This window comes from Chionomys nivalis, chromosome 2 (assembly GCF_950005125.1).
Source record: "Chionomys nivalis chromosome 2, mChiNiv1.1, whole genome shotgun sequence".
NCBI classification, from domain to species: domain Eukaryota; kingdom Metazoa; phylum Chordata; class Mammalia; order Rodentia; family Cricetidae; genus Chionomys; species Chionomys nivalis.
The window spans coordinates 26,214,696-26,239,747 of NC_080087.1; the positions used below are offsets into that span (position 1 = coordinate 26,214,696).

Genomic DNA, 25,052 nt, shown 5'->3' on the forward strand with positions numbered 1-25,052 from the left:
GCACAGTGGAGACCCTTGGATGAGGTTCCCGTAGTTCTCAGATTACACACAATGCTGGCAGTCCAGGGCTCCTGAGAGGCTTCAGCAACTGATATGGTATCTCTCCAAGACAAAGAGAGATAAGGGACAATGTTGTGGGAAAGAAGTTTGTAGGCTAACTACATTTCCACCCTAGTGTATCTAGGAACTCAGAGGTGGGAATACAGGGAAACAGCAGCTGAGGGGCCATGATTTAGAACAAGATCTTGGCCATTTTTATCAGAGTCATTGTATATATTTCAATCTGTGGCTTCCTTTCAGAAGAAATTATAAACATTTGCTTCTGAATATTTTAATTAGTTGCTCTTTCTAGGGGAAGGTCAAGTTTATCAAATTACTAGTGTTGTATAAATACTGACTTGATAGATACCATTGTATTATGATCTAGGGAGCAATAGAAATTGCCTGTGAAATTTTTTGACATGCAAATGGCATAAAAGCAAGTGCCATGATTTAATTAGAAGGAAATCACACAGGTAAAGGAAATTTCTTGTTACAAATACTTTGGACTATGGAAACAAATACATGAAATACAAAAAGTAAAGAGTGCTGGGTATGGGGAAATGCCATTGTAGGTTTACTACTCAGAAGGTTGAGGCAGGAGGATGACTTGAGCCCGGGAGCTCAAGGCTAAGCCGGTGAACATAGCAAGACACCGTTTAAAATAACTGAGTACATACCCAAAACACACACAAACATAACATTTCTACTCATTTGCATTTTTATTACCCAGTGTGATAGGTTTACAGATTTACAACTGGGAGACTGTGACAGAGGCAAACTGGTCTCTTGGGACAGTGACCTCTCAGTCATCAGTGGTGCTTATGAGACCTCTGCATGGGTCTGACTTTTGAGTCTCCTAAGGGTATTTAAAGGTTATTACCTAACAACAAAATTTAGAGTCATATTTTCATTTATTTTAAAAAAGTCTTACAAATGGGTTATTAGGACTGGGTTTGCAGCTCAATCAGGAGACTGCTAGACAAGACCCAACCCATGAAGCCTTGACTTCCAGACCCACTGCATGAAGCTGGTATGGCAGCATGCATACCAGCACTTGGGAGGTAGAGAGATAGGACCCATCATAGGGATTCATAGGGACCTTCAGAACCAATCAGTTAGGGATCCTGTCTCAAAAAAGGAAAAAGGACAATTGAAAACGAAACAAAACACCAAAGGGCTTCAGGCTCCTCTTTCCATTGTTCTTCTCCCAGCCAGGAAGGATCCTGACAGGAGTCACTCCATTTGCGCAGGTCATGTTAGCACTCACTGACGTGTAGCCAGCAGCATATCTCACAGCCTAAATTAATAATTATAAAAATAGTACAACAAAATACGATTCAGAAAAATATAATCTTCTCCAAGTTTCTCTTTGTTGGTGTTACTAAGATGAATTTCATAATTTTCCACAAGTAAATGTATTATAAACTTATTTTATGATTTTTAGAAACATTTCCCTTTTTTGTACTGTGTTGTGTATGTTCATGTATATGTATGTTTGTACAACTATGTGCATGTGTGTATGAAGGCCACTTAGTTGATGCCTGGTATCTTCCTGGACCGCTTTCTCCCTTATCTTTTGATTTGGAGTCCCTCATTCAACCTGGGTCTCACTGATTCCCCTACACTGCTTGGTTAGTGTGACCCTCCTGTCCCTGCCTCTTTACTGCTGGGATTATAGGGTTTTTGATTTAGTGCCAAAATCCAAACTCAGGTTCTCTAAGTCACCTTTTCAGTTTTCTTTTATGACATTTATCATTATTTTGTATTTAAAATTATTTCTGAAGATCACCGAGGCTCATGAGTTTGAGCACCCTCTACGGATAATGGGATGTCATGATAAAGCGATTATACTTACCATTAAAATGATCTAATAATTTAACAATGATTAACTCAGTCGTTTGTTGTGCATAAAACTAAGGACCAGCAATTGAATTTCAGAGCTGTGAAAGCCAGGACTGTAGTTTATTAAGTAGATAATTATAAAAAGGATGGTATTTAGAGAGTAATGGGGCCTTAGTGATCAGGAGTAAAATTTTAGAGAGCCCTAAAGTCCAGGGAAAAATTCATAAATCTTTAGAAAAGAGTAACAACCAAGTTGGGTACTTTGGAACTTGTATCCTATCTCTATCTTAGTCATCCACAATGTCTAAGAGATGAAAGTGCTTTAGAAATGCTAGATAAATAAATGTAACTTGCTTGAACTTCAGCTGTTCATTGAGTTATACTATATCACTCCTCAGGAAAGAGTAGCAATCAGTTAAGTAAATAAAACTAGACAGAAAGTACTGTCTGTTCTTTGTGAAAATTGATGGGCATTAGCCAATGTCTTAAATGTAATCACAACCCAGGCAAATACTTGTGCCTATAATTAAAGGGTCAGCAAAGGAAATGACATGTTCCTGAGGGTCATAAAACTGGATATGCTTGAAATTTGTTCTAGGAAAAATAAAGATGCTATAATGTTTAAAAAAAAAAAAACCCATTATCGATGCTACTGCATTTGTAATGGTAAAGAACTGACCAGATTGACTTCATTTAAAAAAGATGAACTAGCTGGAAAAAAAAATTCTTAGTTCAGAGGTAGTCTCCAAATACTTAGAAAAATATAGAAAAACAAAACAGTGTGATTATAAAATTATTGAAACAGTTACTAATGATATTGGTTTTATATTTACTATGTGAGAAAAGTGACAGCATACTTAAACATTAAATGTAATCTGTTCTGTCTAACCCCCTTACTTTCCCTTTATATAATTTATCCAGCAAGACACAGATGGAAAATGTATTCATTTCCTTCCACAAATGGATACTAGAATAGTCAATACTTGGCAGACATTGCCAGTCTACTGGAATGCAAGGAATGAGCCTGCACTTTCCCATTGGTTACTGTACTCATTGAAAACGTGTGGAATTATGATGACCATAAGCAGCAAACCACAATATTTTCCGGGGGGGGGAGGAGGTTAAAATGTTAATAGAACACACTTTATTTTTCTTGGTTATTGAAGTTTTGCTCAACCAATGTGGCCCGAGATACAATCTTTGTACAGGTATTTCCTGTCTGTTCATAAGTGACAGGTCTTCTTCAGCCCCAGGCTGATGATTAAGTAGCAGGAAATTCCTTCTCCCACCAATCTAACTGACAGGCACGGCAAGACATATGAGCACATATGGTCAGGGGAGGGGGTCAGGGAATAGGTCACCCTGCGATGTTAAAAAGACAGCTATAAAGTTAACGAGGCTCAAACACATTGAGTCTGTAAGACTGCGCGGCTCTTATGATGGAATCATTTTGCAGACTTACAGATGACTTGCCGATATGTGAGCCTGCATTTGATACATTCTGATAACCTTAAGAACAGAACCTCGAAGGTAGTGTTTAAGAAAATGGAAAGAATGCATGATCTTGCTTATGTGTGTAATCCCAAGAGGTTGAAATCATAGAAACAGAGTAGAACGGTGATTCACAGGGCCTGGAGGGCAGAAGCGGGCCACCTGGTCTTTACCAGTGGAAGGTTAGAAGCTCAGGAGTGAACAGTTTAGAGGATGTACTATTCTGCATGAGGGTTGTAGTTGAAAGTGATGTAATGTGTGTTTAAAATTGCTTAGAATGTGCTGATGGTATAACCAGTCTCTGAGTTCCGTTCCTCAGATGCAAAACACTAAAAGGGATTTGGTGAAGACTTAAAATCTTTTCACTACAAAGAAATAATAGAGTATGATGTTGTAAGTTGAACTAGCCACTTTGCATGCATATAGCCAACATCATGCAACGTGAATATATAACAACTTTGTCAATTATAAACAGTATTAATTGCTGGGCAGTGACGAAACACGCCTTTAATCCCAGCATTCGGGAGGCAGGGGCAGGCAGATCTCTGTGAGCTCGAGGCCAGCCTGGTATAAACCAGCAAGTTCCAAAACTGTCTCCATAGCTACTGGGAAACCCTGTCTTGAAAAACCAAAAAAAAAAAAAAAAAAAAAAAGGTATTGATTAATTAAATATTTTTTAAAAGCTGAGGTTCCTAGGTATGAATTAATGATGTATGTGTTAGCAAATTGATGTGTTTTTCTACTCTTCATTTTCTTTCCTATTTGAAGCAAAAGGAGCGGTCTAAATTGGGATCTGCACACTTAAATGGCAGCCAGGGTGAGAACGTAAGCCTGAAGAGAAAGAAACAAACCAGGAGGGAGGATATAAGGGTGACGAAGGCTGAGGTGAACTCTAAGCCTCTTCAACAGGAATAGCCACAGCTCATCTCTGGCGGTGTAATCCATGCAGAGATACCAACCAGGTATTTGTGTTTGCCCAAAGAATCAAATCATTCATTGTACGGGAAATCTAATCTTTCGATGTTAGAAATAATGTCACAACATGTAACGAATGCAGGTGAAGAGCACATATCAATCTATCTGTCCCTCCCAAGTGTAAGGGCACACAGGGACTTGCTTTCCTACAGCTGGATGCCTTTCCCACTGCTGCTCACAGTGCGAGTCTCAGCAATTCTTAGAGAGCTTTGGGCTAGTTTCCGGCTCAGTAAACTTGCTCATGAAGATCAACGGGAAATATTTTAGGATGATTGGACTTAGAGGAATTGATGGCAAATATTTTAAGATAATGGGCCATGCCATATCTGTCAGTATCGAACAATTTGGCCCTGTTAGTGTAATCACAGTGACTTAAAGTATATAAATCTATGGTCATAGCTGCATTCCTATAAAATGTTATTTACAAAGCTAGTTGTCTGCTATGAGTCCTCCCACTTTGCTAAACCTTAATCAATTTTTTATAATATCATATATGAATTGTTTTGAATAATAGCTCTCTCTTTAATTAAGATGTATGCTACCAGCACCTGAGAATTCATGCTATGACATTTACATCAATAACAGAACCATTTTCTGTAGCTGTTTAAATCAGTCCTATAATAAAACATGACTTCTAGAATTAACTTCTATGTTATAAAGAATACCAAATAGAAATCTATTTCAATATACTTTTTCTTACATATAATCATTTTCCATCATAACTTGAATTCAACTATGTCACAATTAAAGCCTCCAAAACACAACCTAGAAGGGAAGAGTATTGGAAATGAACCACAAATGTTTGCTGTCAAACAAATAGGGATGAGTTTTTTTTTAAAAAATGCAGTAATTCTAGATTAATCAAAAATTACCATACAAAGACAGCTAGATATTTGGCTCTGGCTGAATAAGTGACTGTCTATTTAGGTAAAACCATAGAAATTCTGCTCCAGAATGAAAAAGGCCAGTACATTATGGGAACATTTTGGTGAGTAAAATTTACAACTTTTGAATTTCTTGGGATTCAAATCTAGTGCTGAGGTTTTCACATGTGGGCCAATCATTTTGAACATTTTGCTAATGATAAACTAATAATGTGATGTTTTGTGACCCAGGGAATACTTAAGAATGGCAAGCCCACTTTGACTGAGTAAACATGGTTTATCATCAAATACACCTGTAAAGGGCTGAACTGGTCACGGTTTAAAACTAAGAGATCTTAGAGGTGGTTCTATGTACACATATGTATGCATCATTTCTTAACGACGAACAGATTCAGCGAACAACACCAAAGTCATGAAGCAGGTTAAGTGTGCACAGACTTACCGCAGCTCAGGTTGTTCTCGGCTTTGAGAGCCTGGGTTGAGATGCTCCAAAAGTCATTGTGCCAGTCCACGACGTTCCCGGGCACACTACAGCTGAGGTTGGTGAGGACCTTCGAATCCATTGTGAAATTCCAGAGTCGAAAGTTATAGATGCTGCCCTTTAGAGAGGCAATTTCATCTCTGTCGGAGCCCAACAGCAATGCCCCGTCCCCAGGTATAACTGCACTCATGGTGGAATCACATGGAACTGTTTCATAGCTCTTCTTGAAATTTACACCCACACAGCCCCAAGTATTATTCCACACAAGACAGAGCTGCTCGAAGTTTTCTGTGAAGATGTCTTCATTTTCCTTCACGGGCAGTGCACTGTTCAGCAAGCACCTCGAGCCAGAAATGGAAAGGAAGTAACCATTGTTGGCCTTCTGGAAACTGAGAAGCTGTGTGAGGGAGTCGTCTGAGTAGGAGAAAGCTATCCAGTCATCATCTTCGCTGCCAACTTTGGAAGCTTCAAAGCAGAGCGTGAAAGCACTGAGCTCGGGAATGGAGACACTTTTCGCCACTGATACCTGGTAAGCATCTAATGTCTGGGGCAAAATGACCTTTTGATTCCTTAAGGACACAGCAACTAGGGGAAAAAAAACATAAATTCATAGCATAATTCCAGAATATGAGCCGAGATGCAAAACGTCTAGTGTCTCTCGGTTCTATACCACTTCCTTCTAATTAACTTTTCACTTACTCTGTGAGCCTTTCTCATCCCCCTCTCTGCCTGTCCTCTATTGACAACCTCTCAGCGATGCTCCTACATCAAAAACAACAACGCACAATCCCACCCTGTTCATCTTTAATTATGATTTCATTTCACAATGAATCGAGCGACAGTCCTATTTGTATTTTTTTAACTCCTCCCAAAACATTAATAATTAAAAAAACAAAACTCTTGAATTAGAAAGACCTAGCTTCAAGATGATTTTGTTTGAATATAATGGATTTTTTTAAAATTTTTATTTTTTAAAAAGAGAAAACAAACTGTCTTTTTTCATTTTACATACCAATCCCAGTTCCTACTCCCTCCCCTCCTCCCATCCCCTCCACACCACACCCTATCCACTCCTCAGAGAGAGTAAGGCACATTGCTTTGGAAGAGGTCCCAGGCACTCTCTACTATATCTAGACTGAGCAAGGTATTTAAAATACACTATGTTTTACAATACTTTCTGAACACAACCTAGCTCTACTTGCACTAACAGTTGCCTGTCACTCTCTCAAACATTTCCAGACAAATCTCATCCCATCAGATTGTCTGTGCCCTCCTCTTTCCCTAATGCACTAGTTTTATGTTTGTCCTTTAGTAAAATTATTTTAAGAAAAGCATCTTATATGTCCAAACTAAAATCACTTCTAAATGGGTATGTTCAACACTTCTAGCGGGGAGGTGTTAGAATTACAGATTTTCATTATTACTATGAAACCCCCGTTTCTTTGAATTTTATTTTTATTTTACACTGTGCTAGGCATGTGTCATGTTTGAAAGGAAAAAGCTAGCATGTGTCTGTGAGTTTGAATCCAACCTGCTCTCTTTAGCAAGTTTTAGGCCAAACATGCCTATAAAATAAAAACTGACTTTAAAAAAAAAATGAAGCCGGGGGTGGTGGTTGTGAACGCCTTTAATCCCAGCACTCAGGAGGCAAAGGCAGGAGGGTCTCTGTGAGTTCAAGGTCAACTTGGTCTTCAAGAGCTAGTTCCAGAACAGGACAGGCTCCAAAGCTATAGAGAAACCAAAAAAAAAAAAAAAAAACAAGCAAACAAACAAAAAACCAAAATAATGAAAATAAAAGTGTTCTGCAGATGATCCAGAATTCAGCTCTTCTGAAACCAGCATTTGGATCTAGTAGTTCTAGTTTGCTGCTGAGGATTCTCAGGGTCTATTAATAGGTTCTCACCCTTAAATTCTGACCCTGACCATTCACATGAGAGTGTAGTTCTGTCCTCCAGCCTGGTCTTTATTGCAGCACACGCTAAATGGAAGCAGAAGCTTGGCACCATCTGTGGTTTACATACCTCTGATGTAGCTGGCGTTGAAACCTTTCTTCTGGATGCTAAAGTCACTTGAAAAAGACACATGCATCTCATTCACAGTTGAGTTAAATGACAAGCCTTTGGCAGTTGCTCCACAAAATTTTGTCTGGCTCTCTCCATTATCAAGGGATAGTGAATCATAGATGCAATTGGGAGCTTCTTCAATGTCGAAGTCATTAAACGTTATCTGAATGATGTAGCCGGTAGGGGCTCGGAGGGTCCATGAGCAAGACTGAGTGTTAGGGTAGTCGTTAGGGTAGCATGGAGAAGTAAAGGTTCCGGAAGGATTGGATAGAACAATCCTGCAGTTGCTACATCCCCACACTGTTGGTTAGAAACAAGAGAGAGAAGGGCTGGGATCAGATTTTGAATAATAAAACAAGGATTCCCCTTACTGGGGGCAATCAAACAGTAAACATTAAAAAAAAATCATGAAAATCAAGAGAAAGTGAAAGCATCTCAGGGAGGAAAAGAAATGCCGAGAGTATTCCAAAAAATAAAGACAAATACAAAATTTCAGAGAGCAAAGTTTGAGGTTCTGAGAACCCAGCAAAGGGTAGAGGAACTCTCTCATGCTAGGGGCTTTGCAGGTACCACACATGGCAGATGATTCCAAAGAGTATACAAAAACTAAGGAGCCTTCGGGAGATCTCACTCAAGTTTGCCAGGTATGCTAGGAATAGCTACTTCAGAGAGACACTTCTGGGGATAATGGGTATGAAACCATGCAGGTAGTACTCAATATTATAAACAAATATATATTTTATATTTATAAATATATGTAAAGAGAATATGGAAATATATAACATATGGAAATATATAAAGAGTAACCCTTGGAAAATAAATGTTAAAATATAAAGCAGAACAAAAGAAGCATAAAAAATTAGGTTATCTTTTAGTAGTTTCCTTTTCAAAATCAAAAAACTCTTATCACTGTTCATTTTGTTTATCAGCATTGGTGATTATCACTTATGTGATCATCTTATTTACTCATACATTCAGCAAGTATTTATTGTCTATTACATGCTAAAAATTGTTCTCTACAGAATACCAAGAATTAAGACTGACAGTCTTTACATGAAAGATTAACATTTCAGGGTTAGATCTAAAGAATATCGAAAAGAGGTGTGAAAGTTTTAGTTTTCAGATTGACACAATCCAGAATCACCCAGGAATACACTCCCAGCACAGGCCTGTCTAGACCAAGAGAGTCTGTGGGCTTGCTTTGGATATTGTCTTATTATGTAAACTGAGGTAGAAGGACTATCCAATGTGGGTGGCTCCATTCCCTAGACAGGACATACTGAACTATATGGAAGTATAGAAGGAGCTGAGGACAAGCATGTGTCAACTAATCCATGCCTCCCCATGTCTTCACTATGGACGCAATGTGATCAGTTGTCTCAAGTCCTTGCTACTATGATATCCCTGCAATGATGGACAGTAACCTGGAACTGTAGCAGCATAAACCCATTCTCCCCAAGTAGCTTTTGGTCAGGGTATTTCACCAGAGTTAAAGGAAACACAACAGAGACAAATGGTGACAAAAGGTGGGAAGAAGAGTAAAACAAAGGAAAGATGTGATAAAGGAGACATTGTGCAGTTCTCCAAAGGTGGCATTTTAACAGAAATCCCACTAAAGTTAGGACACTTGCCATACACACTCTATGAGACAAACAATTCAGCCAAAGGACACAGCAAAAAGAAGGACCATTGCCAATGAATATTTAGTCTGACATTGAACTGTCAGTTCTACAGGCCAAAGGCAAGGTCTCCTTTGCACACCACGATTTTCTCATTGTGCCAGGGGAGCTCACAGTCAGTGTTACTTGAGTGAATGTATGCATGTAAGAGAGTCTGGAATACTGAAGATCTTTTCTGATATTCTGAACTATAGCCTGGCTACCAACTGGAATGAGAAAACAAGGTCTCCTGAGTCCTCATCTACAACTGTTTCTTTAGTTAATATTCATGCTTTAAGAATATTTGTAGAAATAAGGCTAACATTCTTGTTCACAGAGCATTCTAAATGAATTACTAGAAAAGCAACACACAAAGTTTTAAATAATAACACTTTAATTCTACCATGTAAACCACTTTCATCCCTCTTTTACCGGGTGGAGCAGAGTGACTACGTAACAGCTATTCTCCAGGGGCAGCTATTACACATGTTATTTATTCTTCTACGATTCAGTGATGCAATCAAAGCCTAAGAGGTGTTAGACTGCCCAAGTCAGGTTTTCCCTGCTGCTATTCCCAGGGGTTAGCTTGTGTTGTGCAGCTTTGTAAACTCTGTTCCCCATCCGGTCGGTCTAACCCTTCCTTTATTCTTTCTGAGTCTCTGACAGCTTGGGCATGGTCCAAGACAGAAAAGAGAAAACAAACTATGATTGTCAAGTGTCTGTCTGAACCTTCTCTTATCTCTCCCAAAAGCATCATGTTCCATGCCTGTCTTTGTAGCACTACCAGGGGAGGTCATGTTACTTTACTTGTGGGATTATTTGCTCACTGTCTGTCTTCTCCCGTAAGTCTATAAACTCAACAAACAAATGCTACTTACTTGGTAAGTTAGCCAGTCTTTTGGAAATACTCCAGGGTGTTCCTGACACATGAGACATCAGTGGTCAAGTTTGTAAAGACATGAAAGAACAGTTTAAATGAACAGAAATACATCCAAATTAAAGAATGAGTATGCACAGTGTATAAGCCCAAGTCAAAGGAAATGCATGCTTGAAAAATGGGTGAAGAACGTGGGCTGTGGCACGTCTCCGGATAGTGTTTGGGACTCTTTCTTATACTTAATTTATGCATAACCATGACTAAGATGACTGGGCCTCTCGGACAAGTTGAATTTCTTACACTGAATCCTGGGCTCGGAAAAGAAAGAAGTCATCCTAACCTATAATTTATACATAGTAATAGACATCAGAGTTTTAAAAAAGGAAAGCAAAAAGAAAAAGAAGAGAAGAAGAAGAGGAGGAGGAAGAGGAGGAGGAAGAAGAAGAATTTAATATGCAAGCAACAACAGAAAACCCTATTAAGTTCTATGCTACTAGAACATTCAGATGGGGGCATTATTTATCTAAGATGAGCTACATTTCCTTATACCGAAGACCCAAGTTAGATGCCACACTTCCTGCATTCACTCATCAAATTCTTCCCTAAAAGTTGATTGAAGAGTATGAAGAATTAAAGTTTGACTTTTAAAACTGTCTACATATCTTGACCTAATTTTAAGAAATATTTGTGGTGTGTGTTTGTACATGTGTGTGTATGTCTGTGTGTATGTGTGTGTCTATGTGTGTCTATGTGTGCATGTCACAGTAAGCCCGAAAAGGACATAGGACAGCTTCCACTTTCCTTCCCCTGTGGGATCTGGGAATTGTACTCTGGTCCTGGTTTGTATAACAAGTATTTTTGTCCACGGAACCACACTGTTAGCTGTTGACCCAAGTTTTTGCCTCAGTTTCTCCTCTTTTGCACCACAGGTAATAAAGAACTAATACCACTCCCAAGGTTGTCAGGAGGGTGACACGGGTTAATAGTCAAGCATCTTGGGACTTGTGTAAGGCATGTGGTACTAACATTTAAGTGTTGAGTATCATAACACATTACTACAAATCGAAATGTGTGCATAATTTACAAAAGCTAAAATAGCACCCCCCTTGGTAGACTCTCTTTAGCCCTCAGGAAGTCATTTGGAAAAGAGACAAATAACATAGCAGTAAAGCAAATTAAAATTACTTTAAACCATCCTTCCACGTGACCCACCTCCAGTGTCCAGAGAGCATCCCCAGATAATGCTATTGCGAAGCCATTATCTCAATGGATGGAATGCCCCATCAGTAACAATAGCAATATGATCATCAAAGTCAAAAATCACTTCACTATGAATGGTTTTTGCTATATATTTTCTTAATCAACATCATAACAACCATGGAAGCTATGCCCACTTCCACCTTTGGTTGAAACAAATACCACTTACAGAGATTATGTAATGTTCTCAAAGTTACAGCTCTAACGTACAGCACAATTAAAATTCAAACCAATTATAATAAATACGAGCTTAGAGGATTTTGTGGAAAACAGATGGGCACAATGAAAACATACAGGGCAAAGTGGAAAGGGGAGATATAAGTTATTAATGGGAAAGTTCCAACAAGTAGTGTCATTGCATAAAATAAGTATAAACTTGAAATGTTAGAAGTTGTATAATATATTGCTTTTGATTTGACCATGGAGTAATCAAATGTTAGTTGATTCCTATGCTGTGAATTATTCCACTAAAAAATTAATTTGTGACTGGAGAGATAGCTCAATGTGTAAAGCACTTGCTTTGCAATCATAAAGATGCTAGTTCAGATCCTCAGCATTCAAGTCAAATCTGGGTACAGTCACATATATCTATAGCTTCATATGCTAGAACTCTAGAGACAGGTAGGTCATGGAAGTACATTGGCTAGTGAGTCTTGCTGAAATGACAAGATTCATTTTCAGTGAAAGATGTTCTAAGTTTGGGAAGTAATAGAGGAAAACTCCCAGCATCAACTTCTGTCCTAAACATATGGAGCAATGAGTGTACTCCTAGATACATATACACCCACAAGCATACCTCTCTCTCTCTCTCACACACACACACACTCACACACACACCACCTACACATATGTATATACAAGAAATTAATATATTCTCTTATAGAAAAGTCTTCCTAACAAGCTGGCTACTTAAGTAGCCACTGAGTGGATCTTTGGTAAAACCATGGTTAAAATGTCTCCTTAAAAAAATCTACCCAAGTAAAAGTCTCCAACTTACTGTGTTCTCAAAGATATACATAGTAATGTGCTCTCCAGTCTGGTTAATAAAAGAAAAAATGTTTTCAGGTAATGTTAACAATAACAAACCAAAGCCCACACTTAGCTCTTGTGTGTGTGTATGTGTGTCTGTGTATGTGTGTGTGTTTGCATGTCTGAGTGTGTGTGTGTGTGTGTGCGCGCGCGCGCGCCTAAATAAATGCGTAGCACTAAGTAGTCAGTGCCTTATGAATGCTTATTCTTCAGTTAGTCTTAAACCATCTTCAGGAAACCTGTGTGCCAAAACTCTCCTCAAACAGCAATTGAAGAAAGACTTACTGACTAAATCACCAATTTTCATTAAATTTATTTACTTTATTTTCTGCGTGAATGCTTTGCTTGCATGTACATATGTGCACCATGTATGTGTCTTATGCATGTGGAAGACAGAGGAGGGTACTGGGGCTTCTGGAACTGCAGTTACAGATGGTTTTTGAAACTGTATTGGTGCTGAGAATTAAATCTTGGCACTCTACGAGAGCTTCAGTTGCTCTTAACCCCAAGCCATCTCTCCAGTCCCAGTGAACAGTATCTTAATAGTTTCTTTTTTGAATTTCAGAAATTTTTTTCTTTCTTTCTGTGAAATCGAAAGCACATGTTCTTTAAATCTTCCCTTGAGGGGATTCTGATCCCAATTGTTAAATAAGTCAAATTAGAAACTACCTGTAGTTGATTTTTAAGATCTAATTTTCCTATACTGTGCTAAATAGTAAACAAATCCCAGGTGTCAGAAACACCTGTGATCCCAGCATTTGAGAGGCAGAGGCAGAAGAGTCCAGAGTTCAAGGCCAGCCTTGGCTATGTAGAAATGTCCAGAACATCCTTTGCTCCATGAGACCCTATTTCAAAAGCAACAACAAGAAAGCAAACAAAATGAATACACTTAGATGTTTTTATCTGAGTTCTCGGATAGCTGGAGCTATTGGTATGAGAAGGTGGCTCATGAAAATCATGTCCAGCAAAATGCAACTTCAGTTGCTTGCTTCATTCATAACTCTCAGTCACTGTTTGCAATATCTGTGGTGATATATCAAGTTGTAAGGAAAAAGAGCTCATTTGTTGTATTCTAGATTTAAAGTATCTAGTAGCTCTGGCTGCTTCCAAAGATCCACCCTAAAAGCTAACAGTTGGGAATTCTAGTGCCAGTTTAATCCTTGAAGGGTTAGGATAGTCACATGTTTCTCCCAGTTCAAGTCAACAGCTGCCAGATGGAAGTCACATCAATGACATGTAAATAACATTCTAGATGCTGACATGGCCTGCATGTTGATAACATTCAGAATGGACAGCTTCATTAGGGCAACCATTTAATTCATTTCTGACGACTAGGCACATTTTCAGGATGGGAAGGAACCTGAAGTCAATCTGGCTGTGACATCTGGGATTGTGTTAATGTGACAGACTTGGCAAGGAACGCAGCTGGCCCTCACCACTCTCCTGAAGTTCTGCTTTTGGAGAGAGCATTCCCATACTGGGGAGGGTCTCTGGCTCACCAGGCTGATGCTGGCCATTCTCATATTCTACTGGAGCTTCCCATGTGACGACACCACTTCCCTCCCACACCCTGATGACACCCGTCCCCCCAAAGCTAACTAGATGATTGTTTCATTTCCTCTTGTGATTATTCAACCTCCAAAGCAGCATTCATAGGAAGTTATCACAATGATTCAAGCATGAGTTCAAGAGGAAATCATTTACTTGGATAGGTTCAGTTAGGTTTGACACAAGGAGAAACCTAACAAGATATGGAACTGAAAGTTCTAGGATGGGGCAGCCTTCAGCTTGATAATGTTTTCAGCTTCTAAATATATTCCCATGCACCCCACCCTCAAACACATCTTGGTCTTCTGTAACATTGTTCATGTTTCAACTTCCAAACTTGTCTTTCATTAATCCCCTTGTCAAAAGAATATTCCATACTCAACAGCAAAAGGCAATGTTTCATTAAGCAAGTGAACTGTTATAAATCTTACTAGAGTCATCTTGTTCTGTAGATACACTGGAGATGCCTTAAAGAGGAAGAGACACACAAACAATTGAGTATACATATTCACACACACTCAACGTTTACTTTCATGGACATCTCTTCTCCCTCAAGTAAAGGCTGAATCTGCCCTGTCTCTCATTAGACAGATAACTTGAATCAAGATGAACTGAGTGTTATATTACTTAATCTACTTCTTGACTAGCATATTCCCCACTTATATTCATAGCCTACAAACACACAACTCTGGATTAATCAAGTCAAGAACCTTCTACCAGATCATTAATAAGCTTCTAAAGTACTGCTGAAGAGACTGCTTACATTCATGATGGTTCTTCATATTGAAGCTTCCAGTCTTGTGTCTCTCATGAGTCTCTTCACCTACTATCTCCTCCTACCTTCTCAGCCCTCACAGCCTTCCTTTACTATGCTTCATCTTACTGCTCTTGTTATCGAGAGTATAGCCCTCAGGCCATAAGCAGTAGCATCATTCTGACACTAAGAACTGCCGAAACAAAACTTTTAGATTAAGATTTCCAAGCAATTCTAAAACATGTTCCTTTAAACAATAACACGAGACTTGCTCTGAAACAACAGAAATCTACAAAACCTTCCACACCTAAGGTTCAAGGAACACTGCAGAAGAGATGTGGAAAGATTGTATGAGCCAGGGTATCAGGGAGTTTGCTGCAAGATTGTCTCTTAGTAATGTCAGAAGCTGCACCCATAAAGTCTCACCATTGTGACTGTGAGCTGAACAAGGATGACACCAATGGACATAACAAAGAGGATGGAGAAAAGCCCATGAGCCCTTAATACTACACAAAGAACTGCAGGCAACTGATGAAAGCTGGGAACAGGAGAGGTAACTTCCCCAGGGAAGAACACACCAACTGGTTCTCCAGAGACAAATGGTCAGAAAACATACATGCAAGTAACATTACATGGATTTAATAGTTATATGTAGAATATATATATATATATATATATATATATATATTAAAAAAGAGGCTATGAATTTGAAGAAGAGTAGGGGCATGTGTATGGGAGGGTTTGGAGGGAGGAATGAAAGAAAGAAACGTACTTATACTCTCAAAACTAAAACTGAAAAGGAAAAAGAAAATAACAAAAATATCCCTAAAGCTGGATCAAACAAAGTAGGTAAAAGTAGACATAACAAGGTTTCATCAGAGACGACAGAACAGCTCTTCTCATTAATCGGGAGTGTCCGCAACTAACTCCTCCTTTGTTCACATGGACAGGGACGTTGTCATCTCAACACACCCATGAATAAATGAGCTACATCTCTCGCTTCAAATTCTGGAAAGAGGGACTCTAACGGATCAGCTAAGCCCATGGATCGGCTCCTTCCTTTGGGGCAGGGCTCTGCCCACTGGACCAGATTGTTGACAATCTCCAGGCACAAGGTTGCTCCTGAAAGTGTCTGTTTCCTCTGGAGCCCTTATTACCATATTTGCACAGCTTGCCCCCGGGGTGGACCCTGACCTGATGGGAACCAAATCCCAGACTTCCTCAGTTAGATTTTCTTTCTGAGAAGTGGGAGATAGAGAGACAGGTCATTTATTTTGTCAGAGAATGAAGCCGATAGGCTGGCCAAGAAAGGGCAGTGGGGTGAGGATGAAGGAGTGGACATAGAGAACACAGACGACAGTGATGGAGACCCGAGAGGCAGACACTCTTTAACTGCAGACATTCAATGCCATTGCAGCCACCATCCTGTCAAGCATCCCTCTCCACCCAGCTCTTTCTCTCTACTTGTTCTCCTGCATGATCATACATGAGCAAAGACTCCACGGTGTTCAGGTGCCAGCAGCAGACATCCTTACCCTTGCCCCTGCTTGCTAATGTCTGCTGGATACCTTTATTTAGATGTCTCACAGGTTCAACTATCCAAACACCATTCCACAGCTACTTTGCATCTCCTCTGATACTGTTAGTAGCATGACAGCCATCCAGGCTAGGACTCGGTGTATCCCTTCTCGCTTCCTTTCCCAACATTTCACACATGTTATTTATTTTATCTTTGCTTAGCAAATCCACTCCCTTCATCTAATTTTCTTCTATTACCATGCAGTTTAAGCTTTTTATTTTTTTCCTCTGGAATTAGTCTCTGTAGCTAGTCTCAGAGTTACTTAATACTCTTGCCACCTTGAACTCGCCATCCACATGACCACCAGAAAGACTTACCAAAATGCAAATATAAATTTGAGAGTTTTTCATCTCTTGCTCTAAAATGTTTGGGTTCAACAAGTGAATAGCATACCCAGCACGTCATTTCTGCCAAGGTCATAATTCCATCCCCTACATCAACTTACTCAGTGAATACTTCTAAAACCTCTGTGTGTCTGCAAAGTCCCAGGTTCTAAAGGTTATCTTATAATAACATATAAGATAGCATTTTTTTCTACATGGGTTATACAAATTATTGGAATATATTGATACTAGATAGTGCTATTATTTTAACTGAACAAGTCACTGAGAGCAATAGCCTATGTTTAAACTTTGTAGAGGTGGTGCCATAATAAGGAGGGCTGGTGAGATGGCTCAGTCATTATAAGTACTGGTCTCTCGCTCAGAGGAGCTGGGTTCAAGTCTCATACCCACACGGAGGACCTGGCTATTGTGGTGAACACATGGTACACAGACAAGCATATTGGCAAACACATATACAAATAAAATAATGTAACTTAGAAAGAAAGAAATGGTGCCACGGGGCTTGTGATGTGGACCAAGGGAAGACTACTTCACTAGCACTTGAAAAACCTTAGATTTGATTCCTGACATTTCAGAAAAGAAAAAGAAAAAGATGAGTTAAAATGAGAAAAGGGAACTAGAGGAAAAGGAGGAAAGAGAGGAAAGAATTAAGGGATGGAGAGAAATATATTTAATGGATAAACAAAAACCTGAGGCATAAACATGTATTTTTGGAAGTGGACCAAGTATAGAGGAGGGCAGGAGAAGCAGAAAAGTTCTGGTCAGTTTGGTTAGCAAGGATAATCGTCTGTGTGTAAGGAAGTTGGATTGCTCCAAGAACAGAAAAGGTTAGTTCAGCTGAATACAATGTGCAAAGTGGGAAGAAACAGTGGTAACAGACAACAACAACAAAAAAAGAGATGGGGTTTGTAAGACTTTTACAAGCCCTGCCCTCCTAAAAAATAAAATAATCAGTAAAAACTAAAATAAAATAAAAAGGGTTCAATTATGGGAAAGTAAAATCCTCAGAGCTTTGTTTAGCAACAATACATTTTCACATAGTTATATGAACACAGTCCTCCCAGGGAACTAAAATGCCTTTGATATTCACTGCCACCTTATTCTGAGGACTTGACAGAGGACAAGGAGTCAGCTACCCTGAAAATCTGCTTTAAAAAGAATATGGTGGTCTCAGTGGCAGGGCACACTAGTTTCACAAGGACTCAACTCACCAAAGCAAAACCTGCCCACTAAGAGACAGTAAAGTGACATTTAAGTGTTCATCAAAGGTCGGCTGTACTTAATGCCTGTGTATTTTGTTACCCACAAAGAGAGACTGGAGAAATGATGGGAGACACTCACCTAATGTCCATTTCACCTGACTACCTCAAGAGAGACGCTTTCCATAGCATTGTCTGGGCAGCCCTGCAGGGCCAAACTGGCTTTCCTGAGAAAACACTGCCAAATCGCACCACCGTAAGTTGCACTCCTCATTTCAGAAAAGTTAGTTGCCGCTCTTAAACCAGGAAGGCAATGATGTCATTATTGACCACACAGGCCATTACTAACTCATGAGCTAGTGGGTTGTCCACCTTGGAACTACTCTTGGCCTGCAATGGCTGCTCAAATGTGGAATTTTAGAGATCCTTCCATTGTGGTTGTCATTTTATAGCACAATTTGTTAGCTATCGTCATTCCTAGCATTCACCCACCCACCCATCCATTCAGCTTTCTGGGTGCCTGAGTTCATGATGGTCAGTCTTCTTTAGACATTCACATGCGGTCAACGGAGTGCGGTCAGAGGGGAGGTGTGGGTAACACAAACTTTAAGAGCTGGTGACTGTTATTACTTCCTATTTGTTCCATGTAATGTGGTGCAGGTGATGAACCTGAAATTAACAGCTAGGGCAAATTTGGGGTTTGCAAATTTACCTTCCCAATAAGGTGGGAGGGCGTATGTGAAGACGGGAGTTGGTAGGATAGGGCTGGAGGTTAGCTCAACTTTTCCACTTGAGTCTTTAATTAGAGGCCATAAAAAAAAAGCCACTCCAGTTTGTGCACATAAATGGAATCACTTTAAACAGCAAAGGTTTAGAGGAAAGCAAACTGCAGGCACAATTGAAATGCTTTGTCTCATTATGGACTATTTCTCTTTGCAAACTTCTTAGCAATAGGGAAATCTGGTGTAAAGATCCTCTAATACAGATCTTTAAGTAGGAATTTTGTTCGGTATGACCATTCTATACACGAGGAATTCTTGTTTAAGTATGCTATCCATTTGTTTTTGTGCATTGACAGAATCAATTACTTTAAAAATACTGAAGAATATTAAATTTCCATATATACGTATGAAGGCTGCTTGTCTGTTCCTGGCTGCCCAGAACCGAAATAATCACACAGAGAACCTTCAGTGATTACAACACTGCCTGACCTATTAGCTTATGCATATTTCTAGCTCACTCTTATCTCTTAAATTAACCCATTTCTATTATTTTATATTTTACCACGAGGGCTCAAGGCCTACCAGCAAGGTTCCGGCGGGTGGCTTGCTTCTTTCCCCTCTGGCAGCTATATGTCTCCTGACTCTGCCTTCTTTCTCGCAAGCATTTAGTTTAGTTTTTTCCGCCTAGATTTGTTCTGCATGCTACAGATCCAAAGCAGTTTCTTTATTCATTAACCAGTAAAAGCAAAACATATACAGAAGGACTTCCCACATCACACACACACACACATACATGTATATATATACATATATATATATATATATATTAGCAAAGGTTATTATGAAAATTTCCTGCAAAGTCTCAAATTGGATTTCTGAAAGTTTCTTCAGACTTTATTCTAACTATATCACAGGGCCTAGCTGATACTAAATATTTTCCATCACTGTGAAAAATCATAGTGTGGAGGACAAATGCAATCAGAAAGCTGAGCTGGAAACTCCCCAGCTTTTCTCTGGATCAAAAATACCCCTTTGAAGGCCCGGTCTTTAAAATCAGACCACAGTTATGGAATCCCCTACCATACTGTCATGAGACACAACACAAGAGAGGCAGAGAAATTAATATAAAAACAAACAGCATGTAGTGAACGATTACTGTCCTTCAGATGAGCGAAGGCACTCTGAGTCAACTTGAAACCATCTGTGCGGACTGTGGGAGTCGGCCATATTACCAGCATATCACAGAACCTCTGATTTTGGCTTTTCCATTAACCCTTCTTCTAACAATAAGCAGCCACAGAAGACTTGGTTTCCAAACCTCAAAAAAAGAGTTTTAAAACCCTGGTATGGGTTATAGGTTCAGTCTTCGTGCACAACAGAGCCCCAGCTGTTTCGTTGCAGGAGAGGACATTGCAGAAGAATTACAAGGATATCTGGCATTTCCCTAAGGAACAGAATCATGACACACAGTTTAGAAGGTCAGGAGGCAAGAGGAGCTTTTTGAGGGTTCATGGGACCCAGCCTATTTATGTTCATCTGTCTACTTTGAAGCCCTAAGTACAAGTCCCGAAGGGACAGCCAATGCAGGTTTAATACAAGTGAAGCTAACGGCAAGCAAACATCCTGGCTCCTGGGGTACATCGCTGCTGCTCAAGAAATTTTCCACATCTTGCTAACAGTACTTATTGTGCTATTTTGAATATTGCTGGCTTGGAATTATAGAACAAGCCATGACAGATCATGAAGATTTAAAGTGTGGTTACATCAGGAAAAAAATCAGCTCCTTTCTACTTAATATAGCTAAGTTAGTGTGTTCTCCATGCCAACCAGTTCACTTTACAAAGAAAAAGGTTTATGACTTTCATGGACTTAACATGCCTATTAAGAAGCAGGCTGGACTTGGGTCTGCCACACCACGGTTGAAATGGTTATCTAATTACAGGTTGGGGGCCAGGTGATGGAGGCGCTAACCCAGCTCCTGGCAGGTCACAGACACGGAGGCAACCCATTAAACTTGCCTGCATTTTGACTGCTTTCCCTGTGCCCCAGGCTCCTCCACATCAATGCCAGGTCTGCAGCAAAAACACGCTTGAAAAAGTTCATACAGGTCACGGGCGTTTATAATTTTAAGTTTCCAGGAGTGTATAAAAATCTACTTGCTTACTGTCTTCTCCGAGCCAGTTGTATTTTTAAACTTCAGGAAAATGGTCGGGAGACTCATCCTAGATGAGTAAGGTCACACCTGCAGGCAAACAGGACAGAAGCCAAACCACCAAAAGTGGGTAGGCTGGGTGGGCGACCGAGCAAACAGCCTAGCGTGTTTCCAATTGAGGCCCAGGCCTGAAAGCAGAAGCTCATCAGAGCCTGGGCCGTCCGGGTGGAGGCAAACCTCACCATTGCTAGGAGCGAGTGTAGGAGGGCTAAGCTACAGGCATCTGTTTCCCTTTCTGCTGGAGGAGGTGAATTTACAATTTCAGCCAAATCACCTCTGTGCTCTGCATTACCATTTAGGTTTGTGGGGGTGTTTGCCGAAAGAAAAATATTAATAGATTCCTTTCGTGGTCTTCTTGGAACACTGAGTAGGGGAGCGCTGGCTGGTAGGGGCTTCTGGGTCGGGTCAGACTATAACACAATCCAGTCTTCCCATTCTCCACGATGGTAAGCAGAAGAGAATGGGTCCCACTGTTTCCTGGAATTACACATCATAATTATGTACTTGAGATGTTTATGCATTGTGTAGGGAGCTCTGTCTTAGAGTATGAGTGAAAGGAAATTTCAAGCAAAGGCAATTTAGTTTCCCATGTAATGACAAAGTTGAGGCACATATATTGTTTCCTGGGGTGGGGGGCTTATGACACCTTTGATGGCAAGGATACTCAGCCATCAACTCTTCACAAGAAAAGATAAGGAACCTGAGGCATGGATTCTCCACTAACAATGAAAATAAACAGGTACTGACATGAGAGGTCTTTCTGAAAGTTATGTGTTAAAATAATAAGTTCACTCTCTACCCAAGGAAGTCAATATGATTTTCTCCTTTCTTTCCACTCCCTCCTTGTCTTGTGTGTGTGTGTGTGTGTGTGTGTGTGTGTCTAGATATCAAACCTGAGGCCTTTAACATGCTAGGCTTTCATTTGCCCTTTGTATTTGATCAATCATATTTCAGGTCCACAAAAATCCCTTTGTATGGGAGACTATGCAGGGCGCCAACTTTGGGGGCATCTCACCTCATCATTTCAATCTTCTATATTTAAACCTCTGCTCAGAGGAGAGCTACATATTAAACACCTGTAGCGCATGTCCACCAGTCTAAACGTCTCTCTGAACTGTTTCTATGTTGCGCCAGCTCTAACATCTCCACAGCTGCTTCCAGCATGGAACATCTCTGGCACTTGAGTGGAAAGAGCCCACTGCCTGCCTGGAACTTCCCGCTCAGTGTTTCAATGAAAGACACCACTGTCCTCCAAAGCACATTATTCAACCATTAGATTCGGGCTGCTGGAGCTGGAGACAAAGGCAGTACTATGCCCTATCTCCCTCTACCCATGTGCTCCGTGAGTGATGTCAGTTTTAGGTACTGTCTTTCGATTCAAAGCACGGATTTTTGTACAAGTTCTAGTGATGTTAAAAGCCAAATAAAAAGTGCACACCTTCTCCTGCGGGTCACTCTTTGCTTGAAAGAATATCTTAAACTCTATCATTCTCTTGAAACAAGACTATTAATAAGGTAAATTTTAACATTAATAATATCTTAATAGAAGAACCTAACAAATCTTACACTGATAGGTACTATATCCAGGAAATTACTCATAGACAGATCATTGGTAGATTAAAAGAGTACAGAAGTTAAAAATAATAAGTAAAAGATGATAACAAATATCAGGGGATCTGATGTAGAATTTTAGGGGAAAGCTGGGAAACCTTACCCAATAAGATTTTTTATATAAATTGTTAGTAAATCATTGTAAGATGAGTGAATTTTGTCATATGTCATTAGACATGCATTATGGTTGAGTACAACCTCGTATTTTACTTGTGATCTTCTTTAGTCATTGATAGTAAGAACATAGAAGATTAAAAAAATAAATCTTGGGCATAGATTAGGTGGGAACCCTTTGCTGTCTACTTTCCTTTTGCTTCTCTGGGTTTTAGCCAATCAAAACAGAAGTAGAGGAAAAAGAATAAACAGCAAGTAGCTATCTAAGAGATAACAGTGGTGTTATTCCAAGTTCACACTGTGACATTGGCTCATGCCAGAACAGTTTCAGATTTCCTTGTCCCACAGGGAAAGCCTGGAGGTTTCTTGTATAAGGGAGGAGGGAAAAGGAAAATAGAGATTATCTAAGCATGGTGCCACACTCTCTCTGAAATTTACCACAGCTTTTCTTGGCATGTTTCCCCTAATTTATTTCTTTCTTGGTTATTTTATTCTCTGATTGAAGACCAAAAACTCATAGAAAGAAGTCAGGTTTTAAAAGAATTCTTTTAAAGAACTTGTATGCTTCCAGGGTGTACTGAGATGCCTTGAACACTTGGTTAATTTTAAACATCCAGTCCTTGGCATTCTACCTGACTTTCAAATGTGCAGCAATTGAGAAAAATTATCAAAATATACATTTCATCCACTTGTTTCTGCAATTGATAGATATATATTGAAAGATGTCTTTGAAATAAGTTGGGTTTTGTATTTGATAGAAGAAATAATGAAGTTGGTAATATCCTTCTTCTGCTGGTCATAATAGTTAAGTTGAATTCTATTTACGGTGGACACTATATTTGCTTTTATGTAATGTGCACCTCTCCCATTATAGTAACTTATGCATTCTCAGAACATATATTTATAGAGGCACACTCTATAAATACCAAGGAGAAGAAGGATTTGCTGTGGGAAAGTCAGGAAACCATGGGTGTAATGCTGTGAATCTCCCCAGCAGAGAAGGGCCCCTAATTTAAGGCTGGCTACTAACATTGTTTTATTTTGAACCACTAAGACCTCTACCATCAGCAACAGCTAGTCTGTTTATTTTATTTTTATTTAAAATATTATATCATTTCACTCTTTTCTGTCCTCTGTTTAACTTTTCCCATAGCCCTTGCCACCCATTCTCAAATTATGTTTCTTTTTCTTTAATTATTATTGCTACATTTACAACACACAGAGTCCATTTAATTTTGCTTATATGTGTATGTTTTCCCATAGCCCTTGCCACCCATTCTCAAATTATGTTTCTTTTTCTTTAATTATTATTGCTACATTTACAACACACAGAGTCCATTTAATTTTGCTTATATGTGTTTGTTTTCATGGATGACCAGTTGGTACTGAATAACCAACTATGGAGCTCACCCTGGAGAAGGGTAATTTCCACTCTGGTTGTGACTGTCTATAGCTCTTCATCTAGGGGTGGAGTCTCTGAGATTTCCCTCACCCACACTGGCATGTCAACTGATATTGCCATTGTTCAGGTTTTGCTTGGGTAGCCAAATTGTTAAGATTACATGGGTACAACATCCCTGGCAAATCTAGAACACAAAATCTTGCAGAAGACTTTTTGGCTCTTAAAATCTTTCTTCCCCTCTTCTGTGATGTTCCCTGAATCTTACGTATAGGAGTTGTGCTGTGGATATTTTGGACCTGGGCACCCCATATTCAGTGTTCCTCTGCTTTTTGACCAGTAGTGACTTTATGTAATGGTCTCTGTCTGTTGCAAAAATAAGCCTCTTTGATGAGGGATGAGAGATACACTTCTCTGGTATCAGAATAAATAAGTGTTTATAATTTAGTTATGAAAGTAAGAAAGCAGTAGGTTGTTCTTCAGGATCCATCACCTCACTAGCCACAGACCCATTAACCACAGAGAGCTGGCTAGCTTTACCCTGTAAACTTTACAGTATCAGGCATGAATTCCCTTCTATTGAGTAGACTTTAAGTCCAATCAGACAGTCGCTGGTTACGTCCAATATAAGAATGCCACTATTACTTCTTCTCAATAGCTGGCCATGTTGGTCATTACTGAGGTCCACAGGCATCATAGGTAAGACTATTGATTGGTTTCCTCAGTTGACTGCTTTGGCAGTCTACACAGCACCTTCTGGTCCTGTGAGAGCTAGTTCCTAGAAAGGAGGCTCTCAGGTCAGAGCCAGCTCAAATTCTCCGAGGGCAACATCCAAAGTACACAATGTCTTCAGCAATAGTGACTTGCCTTCTAATTCTGGCAGACAACCAAAGGCATCAGAAATAACCTATATTATTTTGAGAGTCTCTTGGATTGCCCTAACCAACCACAAAAAAAAAAGAAGTTTTTCA

General features: G+C 39.6%; 1 protein-coding gene across 3 annotated transcripts in view; it reads right to left on the minus strand.

Moving 5' to 3' along the window:
• The window catches only part of Adgrg6 (adhesion G protein-coupled receptor G6), a 132,481-nt gene that overhangs the window by 52,947 nt on the left and 54,482 nt on the right, over nucleotides 1-25,052 (minus strand). For all 3 annotated transcript variants that reach the window (XM_057762950.1, XM_057762949.1, XM_057762951.1), the window contains exons 3-4: nucleotides 7,737-8,078; nucleotides 5,677-6,300 (exon numbers count right to left, since the gene is read on the minus strand). In XM_057762950.1, coding sequence (XP_057618933.1) covers nucleotides 5,677-6,300; nucleotides 7,737-8,078 — 966 coding nt within the window. The remainder of the gene's footprint in view (nucleotides 1-5,676; nucleotides 6,301-7,736; nucleotides 8,079-25,052) is intronic.